At 49.4% G+C, this 9,228-nt stretch overlaps 1 protein-coding gene across 1 annotated transcript; it reads right to left on the reverse strand.

Moving 5' to 3' along the window:
* Positions 1-108: 108 nt before the first annotated feature.
* RBP7 (retinol binding protein 7) lies at positions 109-5,043 on the reverse strand. Its single transcript, XM_083514534.1, has 4 exons — positions 4,740-5,043; positions 2,150-2,328; positions 1,002-1,103; positions 109-399 (listed from the first exon to the last, which is right to left on the reverse strand). Exons 1-4 carry the CDS (start codon positions 4,810-4,812, stop codon positions 349-351), a joined length of 405 nt encoding a protein of 134 aa, XP_083370660.1. The 5' UTR covers positions 4,813-5,043; the 3' UTR covers positions 109-348.
* Positions 5,044-9,228: the final 4,185 nt, after the last annotated feature.

Genomic DNA, 9,228 nt, shown 5'->3' on the forward strand with positions numbered 1-9,228 from the left:
AACGGAAAAACCTTTCGTCTAGCAAGTTTTTTGTCTTGCGAGGCATTTGTCTTGCGGGGCACCACTGTACTCTTAACAAAAAGCTGTAGACTCCTAAGTAGTATTGCAAACAGTCTTTTTTTTTTTAATGAAGTTACATGGTTAGTGCAGGTTAACAGTTACGTTTGTTCCAAAGGATCAGGTTGAAACGCTATTACAAAAAGAGCACCAGGGGTGGAGGAGGAAGGTTTGACCTGTAAAGCTGCCTTTTCAGTTAGCACTCCACGTCTGAAGTGCCGCTATGCATAAACGCTCCTGTACGTGGTTCTCTGCGCTGTTGTCATTTGGGGGGTATCGCAGGAATCAACTTCACGCTCGCTTGAAAACCTGCCTGCTTACTTGGTCTTCACATCGGAGTTCCTGCACAAGGAGACATCCGTTAGGAACAAGAGAACATGAAGCTGCTGTACACCAAATACAACCCACAGGTCCATCTAGTTCAGTATTGCTTACACTGTTTGGTAGCAGCTCTCCAGGGGTTTAGACAGGAAGTCTCTCCCAGCCCTACCTGGAGTTGCTGGGGAATGAACCTGGGATCTTCTGCATGCAAAGCAGATTTTTGACCTAAATGTAGCAGTAGCCTAGTCTTTACCCATTGGCCAACTCAATCCCACCGAGGCAAAAGGCTCATTAGCTCTCTCCCCAGTGCATATAAATAGCAGAGACCTTGGCTGCCAACTCCCATCCCAAGTGAAGAACACACAAGCTATTGATGCAACAGCTGTTAAAAGCCCCTGGCTGCTCACATTGGGCAGGGGGACAGGGGAGAGTAGGCCAGAGGACTCACTGGCTATCTCAAGCATGAAACATGGCTGAGGTGTGGTGATAGGGGGGGGGCCTTCAAATAGGAAGACCCATATGCAAAGCATACAGAGTCAACATCCCCTGGCTCCAGAGTATCTATCTATCTAGCTGGCTTACCTTCAAAGCAACCCTAGCTATACACCCCTGTAACAACTTACCAAGTACAGGTCATCTCCTTCAATCCAGTGGGTCCAGCCTCTGTTCTTCTTCTCTCCAGTCTGGACACAAACAATCTTGTCACCATCCCAGTTAACCACACTCTGCAGGGGAGGAGAAGGGTCAAAAATATTCAAGGCGCAGTTGATCTCTCAGGTTCTGCTCCAAGGGTCAACAAATTATACAAGGGCAACACAGAGACTAAGGAGAAGGAAGATAACAGACAGGGCCACCCTCCAAACTGTCTGTGAGGCACATAGGGGTGGGCTGTCTGAGGGCAGTCCAAGGTTGGTGGGGCAGTGCCCTATCCATTTCAATTAACCCAACTCCACTGTCTTCATGTCAGAAACACTTTCCATAGGCCCACCATTTTGCTCCCACCCCAACAATGGCTAGCTTGGCCCTGTTTATGACGTTTAGCTTTATGCCCCACCTTCTAACAGGGCAGCTTACAATAAGCCCATAACAATTAATGCAAGCTAAGGGTTCTTGAAAGTAGCATCCAGATGAACAGAAGAGCAAAAAAGGTTCTGGTGTGTACACCTTGATGAAGCACATTCGTTCCCTCAAAGAATTCTGGGCACGATTCCCAGCAACCCTTAAACTACAGTGCCCATAATTCTTTGGAGCGAGGAAGAAAGGCTTCACAGGTGCAGTGTGTACATAGCCAAAGTATTGAAAAATAAGAGGACAGTGCTGGAAAATACACGTTGTTTTAATAGAATCATAGAGTTGGATTCTATTTATTTAGTCCAACCCCCCTGCAATGCAGGAATTCTGCCCCTGGGTGGGCTCGAACCACCAACCTTCTGGTTAAGAGCCAGATGCACTGTCCCATTGTACCACCCAGGATGCTCTTGTTTGGATTCTTTTTTAACAGTGCTGTCCACCAGCCTGAGCTTATCAGTATAGTGGCCAGAAAGTCAGGCTATGCAGTGTTCTGACCCATACTTGTATAATATCACAATGCACTCATAGATAAGCAAGAACTGGGTACCACAAATTATTGGATCCTGCTCCACCCCCCACCCCCCGGACATCCTGCATGCATGCATCCACACCCCTTCCTGGCTGGAGGGGGGGGGGAGGATGGCAAGTTTATTTCAGTTACAGCTGCCTGCTTAGAGAGGCTTTCTCCAGTCCTCAGTACCTTGCATTTTCTATTGTCCAAGCCTTTGTTGTCTTCTTCAAACTCCTCTCCAATCCTGAACTCGACTAAATAGCTGCGGAAAGTGCTGGTTGTGCTGATGGAAAACGAGTCCCCATCTTGTTTGAAGACCTTCTGAGGCTTCAGCATTTTGGCTATCTTGCGGGTGGCAAAATCGATACCTTTGCACAGAGAGAAGTTGCATCCAGGTTATTTAGACAGAACACATTTGATTTTCCGATCACAGGAAGCTGCCTTTTATCGAGTCAGACCACTGGCCCATCTATCTCAGCACTATCTACGCTGACTGGCAACAGCTCTCCAAGGTATCAGCCAGAGGAAATTCCATGCCACACCTGGAGATGCCAGGGACTGAACCCAAGACCAACAGCATGCAAAGCAGACATGCTACCACTCAGCTATGCCACAACTGCTACTTCCCACCCAGTGGTATAGTGGTCCAGGGTCATGGGGGATGGGGTCAAAGATCCATTACTATTTCTGTCGCAGGGTCCATGCCTGCAGCCTTCCAGAGCTGCCCTATCAGCATGAAATGGATGCCACTTCCATGTTGCAGAAGCCAGGCACTTATAAACACTGAAACGCAAGGTGCTTTCGTTTCAAGAGAATGGTGCAGATATTCTGTTCTGTGCAATGGAACTTCAAAGAAAGCACAACTTAAAGTCATTACAAAATAATATAATGGGGCAGTTCGAATCCTTTCCCCAGAAAATGGTATATCTATCTGAAAGGCAACACAGTGACATCTGCATTGCTGGTTGCAAGGCATCACTAATACATCTTATAAGGCTGTCTAGTCATAAAAGGGGTGTGACTGTGACCATCATGAAGGGATCTTGAACTTCCAGATTTGCCACTAAATTCCCACTCCACCCCTCACCTGCCCAAACCTAGATAATCGGAGTCCTGGTCAGACCACTGCCCTGGTGGCTTTTGCCTTTGAAGACTGGAAGTTGGCAGACTGATAAGAAGACCCGTTCCTTAGGATTGATGGAGAGCAATTAGCTTTGTTAAAAAGTGTTTAGAGGGTGGTGGGAGAGAAATACATGTTCTTGAAACAACTCATTCAGGAAAGTGTGGCAAGCGTGAAATCAATTCCTCAACTTCTTCAGCCCAGTGTTGAAATAAGGTTACTCATTTGAGCCAAAATAAATGGGTCAGACGTTGTCTGAATTATTGGGAAACATTATTGCAAACTTTTAGGTTGGCACAGAAGATTGTGGAGTGGTCCCTCAGCCCCTCTTCTTGGAAGTCCTCCAGGCAGCCCCTGCAGCCCCCCCCCCCATCTCTGAGCGACCTCAGCTCCTGGCAACCAGCACCCCCTGCCCAGCCCCAAAGGCACCATTTGCCTGTGTTGCTTGTAGCCAGGGCTGCTGCAACAAACAGTTGTGCAAGCCTTTGGGAGGCAGAGACATGAGGGGGCATCAGAGGAGGGAGGGAAGAAAAGAGGGACAGAGGCCAGGGTTGCCTGCGGCACCCCTGACCATCATTTCAAGGCACCCCCGGGTGAAAACCACTGGTCTAGCCACTTGGAATTGGTTCTTTGTCAACGTAGGTGAGCTAGTAGCTGCTGTGGGGCCAGTGTGGCATAGCGGTTGCTGTGTTTGATTTGAAATGATAGAGCCCTAGTTCAACTCCCCACTTTGAGGTCTCATTATGCAATATTTTCTCACAACCTAACCATACCTTACAAAGGTTGTTGAGTGAAAAAAAGGAAGCCATGTGTGTTTGGCTGCCCTGAGTTCAAGAGCTTGTATACTTCATAAGCACAGGGCTGCAAACATTCTAGACCTGACCCACTTGTGTTGCCAAACACTGTTGTTGAGACAACTCACTAAGGAGACTGTACAGTAACCCTAATTTTAGCTAGAGAATGAAGGTTGAGAAGGCCAGGTGTGCCCAGAGCGACACCAAGAAGCAATTTGGATAATATTAACTTCCACATAAGCTCAGATGATCACCAAGGTGTTGGCCTCTCCCCTTTAAAATGCATTCACTTTATTTGAAACACCAAGTGTTTCCAGCAAATTACATCCTTGCACAGAAACAGAAGGAGACTTTGAATTTGCCCAGCTCTTCCTTCAAAAGAAACTCCTATACTCACTGATGTAGGTCTACGTCACAGGGTTGTTACAATGGCAAAGCAGGGGAGGGAGAACAAACTCCAGCTCCTTGCCTGGAAAGGGACTTCCATTCAGAAATACCGGTACATGTAGTTAATCCTCCAAGATACAGAATGCCTGGATTCCTCAATTCAACATTAGGGAAACCAGCAATCCTGCACATACTTATTCAGGAGCCAAGCCCCAAATTCAACAGACCTTACTTCTGAGTAAATAACTCAAGGAACTCAGAGTTGAGAACCAGCAGTGATTAGATACAAACTTTTTTTTATAATAAAAACAAAAATCAAAACACCCATAATATATTGCAGAGTTCAAACAACTACATATACAGCTTCTGGCTGAGGAAAGGGGCGGGGTGGGGGACATTCTGCACACAGAGGAACAGTTTCCAACATAAAGCAAATAATCAAAGAGGAAGAGAAAAATCAAACTATATTTCAGCTTACCTAAGGCCACCATGTAGCCTTCAAAGTTCTCACTGCTGACAAGGTTCCAGGTGCCATTGAAATCAGCAGGCATGGCTGAAGTAGACAAACAAACCTACCGGTAACACACCACCAAAGCTAACTGGACCTTTGCAGACCCTCCTCTCTCTCTCTCTCTCTAGATATATATATATATGGAGAATAGGAGAGGTCTCACAGCTGAAGGTGATGGGAGTGTGATCCAATCTACTGGAGGGGTGGCCCAGAATCTGCTGCAGCTGGGACTTTGGAGGGGAAAGTTCAAGCTATTTGAAATCTTTTCTTCAGAACTAAAAGTGACTGTTCCATGAGTCACGGGGTGGGGAGGAGGCAAGAGGAGAGTTTTAACCTCTTCTTGGTCTTAATGTGGGTCATATCTGGGTCTCTCTCAAAACTGGTGGCGTGGGAGAACTTCCGAGCAGCCCTGCCAGAGATTAGGACAAAGGTCCTTCCAAGCCCCAGTGTCTTGCTTCCGACAGTGGGCAGCCAAGGGTGCCTCTGGGAAGACCACAGAGCTTCCCCACGGTCACTTCCCAGCATTTGGCATTTGGAGGTACAGTGGTACCTCAGGTTACAGACGCTTCAGGTTACAGATGCTGCTAACCCAGAAATAGTACCTCGGGTTAAGAATTTTGCTTCAGGATGAGAACAGAAATCATGCTCCGGTGGCGCAGCAGCAGCAGGAGGCCCCATTAGCTAAAGTGGTGCTTCAGGTTAAGAACAGTTTCAGGTTCAGAACGGACCTCCAGAATTCTTAACTGGAGGTACCACTGTAAACTACTTCTGCAAAGGCAGTTTATATCCCAAATTACCCAGAGCTAATACGGGTACAAGAAGGTGCCCAAGACTCAGTTCAAGACTCTTTCCAGGGATGGGGACACCTTGGCCTATTCAGTGTTGGGGCTACAGTTTCCATCACCCCTGACCATTGGCCTTGCTGGCAGGGGCTGATGGGAGTTGGAATAACCAGGAATATGCAGCTGTCCCTTACAAGGATCAAATCTGCAACTTTGGCATTATCGGCACCATGATCTAACCAATGGAGCTATCCATGTACTGATTAATAACAATTAAAGTAATAACAATTAAAGGTAGACTGCCTCACAAGATGGAAGCTCCACATAAAGACTAATAAGGTTGTATCCAGTCAGGTCCTACCCACAGAAATAAATGGGCCTATGTTAGCCATGGCTATCAATTTCAGTGGGTCTACTCCGAGTAGGGTTAGCATTGGACAGGTCCATGCATTTTTCTCATCCCTTAAGTTAGGGTCTGCCGCCACACCTTGTGGAAATGAGTTCCACAAGCTGATTGTGCCCCATGTGCGGAAGGGCTTACTTATGTCTCACCTGGATCTTGTTGTTTAGTCATGTAGTCATGTCCGACTCTTTGTGACCCCATGGACCAGAGCACTCCAGGCACTCCTGTCTTCCACTGCCTCCCGCAGTTTGGTCAAACTCATGCTGGTAGCTTCGAGAACACTGTCCAACCATCTCATCCTGTCGTCCCCTTCTCCTTGTGCCCTCAATCTTTCCCAACATCAGGGTCTTTTCCAGGGAATATTCTCTTCTCATGAGGTGGCCAAAGTATTGGAGCCTCAGCTTCAGAATCTGTCCTTCCAATCTAAGGCCCATTTACCGTATTTTTCGCCCTATAGGACGCACTTTTTCCCCTCCAAAAATGAAGGGGAAATCTGGGTGCGTCCTATGGGGCGAATGCAGGCTTTCGCTGAAGCTTGGAGAGCGAGAGGGGTCGGTGCGCACTGACCCCTCTCGCTCTCCAGGCTTCAGGAACACGTCCACAGCCTAGGCAGCCCTGCGGGAGGTCCCGCAGGGCTCCCCACGCTGCAGATAGCAGCCTGCCGCCCGGCGCAAGGGGCGCCCTGAAGCAGAGCGCCCCTCGTGCCGGACAGACATCCGCAGCGTGGGGAGCCCTGCAGGAGTTCCCCGCAGGGCTCCCCACGCTGCGGATAGCAGCCTGCCGCCCGGCGCGCGGGGCACCCTGAAGCAGAGCGCCCCGCGCGCCGGGCAGACATCGGCCAGCCCCACAAGCTCGGGGGACAGCAGGGAGGCGCAGCGCCGCCATCCCACTGTTCCTCGACCTGGTTCGGCTTCCCTGACCTGGTTTTTGGGGGGAAATAAAAGGGGAAAAAATTCCCTTTATTTCCCCCCCAAAAAACTAGGTGCGTCCTATGGGACGGAGCGTCCTATGGGACGAAAAATACAGTAATTGGGAAGAACAGCTGCAACTACCCATTGGTCCTTGGTCCTCTAGGCAGTGACAAAGGCCCTTCAGCCTGTGCATTGCACCCTGTTTATGTACTATAAACTTGAACATAATCAGATGCCCCACCTCCACAGCTGGAGGCAGTATGCCTCTGAATACCACATGTGGAGAGAGTACTGTTGCGCTCAAGTGCTGCTTGCAGGATTCCCAGAGGCACATGGCTGTGAAAAGAGGATGCTGGACTAGATAGGCCTTTGGCCTGATCCAGCAACTTGGCTGTTCTTATGTCGTGGGGTGGTGAATGCTTCCCTCCGTGAGGGAGCCTTCCCAGACCCGCTGAAAGAGGCGGTTATTAAACCGCTTCTTAAAAAACCATCTTTAGATGCGGCCACGATGGCCAACTATCGCCCAGTCTCAAATCTTCCATTCCTGGGCAAGGTGATTGAGCGAGCGGTTGCCGAACAACTCCAGGCACGCCTGGAAGAAGCGGACCATTTGGATCCCTTCCAGTCGGGATTCAGGCCTCATCATGGGACTGAAACTGCCTTGGTCGCACTGGTTGATGATCTCCGGCGGGCTAGGGACAAAGGTGAGAGCTGTTTCCTGGTTCTGCTGGATCTCTCAGCGGCGTTCGATACCATCGACCATAGCATCCTTCTGGACCGTCTTGAGGGGCTGGGAGCTGGGGGCACTGTTATACAGTGGTTCCGCTCCTTCCTCCTGGGCCGTGTTCAGAAAGTGGTGGTGGGGGATGAGTGTTCAGACCCCTGGGCTCTCACTTGTGGGGTGCCTCAGGGTTCTGTCCTCTCCCCCATGCTTTTCAACATCTACATGCGGCCGCTGGGAGAGATCATCAGGAGGTTTGGGCTGGGTGTTCATCAGTATGCGGATGATACCCAGCTCTACCTCTCTTTTAAATCAGAACCAGTGAAGGCGGTGAAGGTCCTGTGTGAGTGTCTGGAGGCGGTTGGAGGATGGATGGCGGCTAACAGATTGAGGTTGAATCCTGACAAGACAGAAGTACTGTTCTTGGGGGACAGAAGGCGGGCAGGTGTGGAGGATTCCCTGGTCCTGAATGGGGTAACTGTGCCCCTGAAGGACCAGGTGCGCAGCCTGGGAGTCATTTTGGACTCACAGCTGTCCATGGAGGCACAGGTCAAATCTGTGTCCAGGGCAGCTGTTTACCAGCTCCATCTGGTACGTAGGCTGAGACCCTATCTGCCTGCGGACTGTCTCGCCAGAGTGGTGCATGCTCTGGTTATCTCCCGCTTGGACTACTGCAATGCACTCTACGTGGGGCTACCTTTGAAGGTGACTCGGAAACTACAACTAATCCAGAATGCGGCAGCTAGACTGGTGACTGGGAGCGGCCGCCGAGACCATATAACACCGATCTTGAAAGACCTGCATTGGCTCCCAGTACGTTTCCGAGCACAATTCAAAGTGTTGGTGCTGACCTTTAAAGCCCTAAACGGCCTCGGTCCAGTATACCTGAAGGAGCGTCTCCACCCCCATCATTCTGCCCGGACGCTGAGGTCCAGCGCCGAGGGCCTTCTGGCGGTTCCCTCATTGCGAGAAGCAAAGCTACAGGGAACCAGGCAGAGGGCCTTCTCGGTAGTGGCGCCCGCCCTGTGGAACACCCTTCCAGCAGATGTCAAGGCGATAAACAACTACCTGACATTCAGGAGACATCTTAAGGCAGCCCTGTTCAGGGAAGTTTTTAACGTGTGATATTTTATTGTATTTTTGGTTTTTATGGAAGCCGCCCAGAGTGGCTGGGGAGGCCCAGCCAGATGGGCGGGGTATAAATAATAAATTATTATTATTATTATTATTATTTAGATAAGGCTAAGCAGATAACAGGATGAATAAACTCTCATGTGCTACCTTTGCTCTGCAATACGCTACGGCCAAAGTTTATATATGGGGCATAAAACTCAAGTTAATCAGACTATTTTGAGTGGGCAAACACCCCGGTGCCCTGAACAATTTAGCAACCTCTGCAGAAGTAGGTTGCGGTCACAGCAGAGACCTCGAACTCTGACCACATTTCTGGTCCTCCCAAGTCTCTCCAAGTTGCATGAACATCTGGGATTGCAATACCAGACCTCAGAGTCGCCTTCCTGTCCTTCGTGCACCATTGTTCTCTACCTCATGGGATAACAAAAAGGGAACAGTCTTGATTTTTAATCAAAATAGTTCGTGCACTCGCTTACACATACACCCGTTATGGGCTGTGGTGCCT

This window comes from Podarcis liolepis (assembly GCF_965112155.1).
Source record: "Podarcis liolepis genome assembly, chromosome: 7".
Classification (NCBI taxonomy): domain Eukaryota; kingdom Metazoa; phylum Chordata; class Lepidosauria; order Squamata; family Lacertidae; genus Podarcis; species Podarcis liolepis.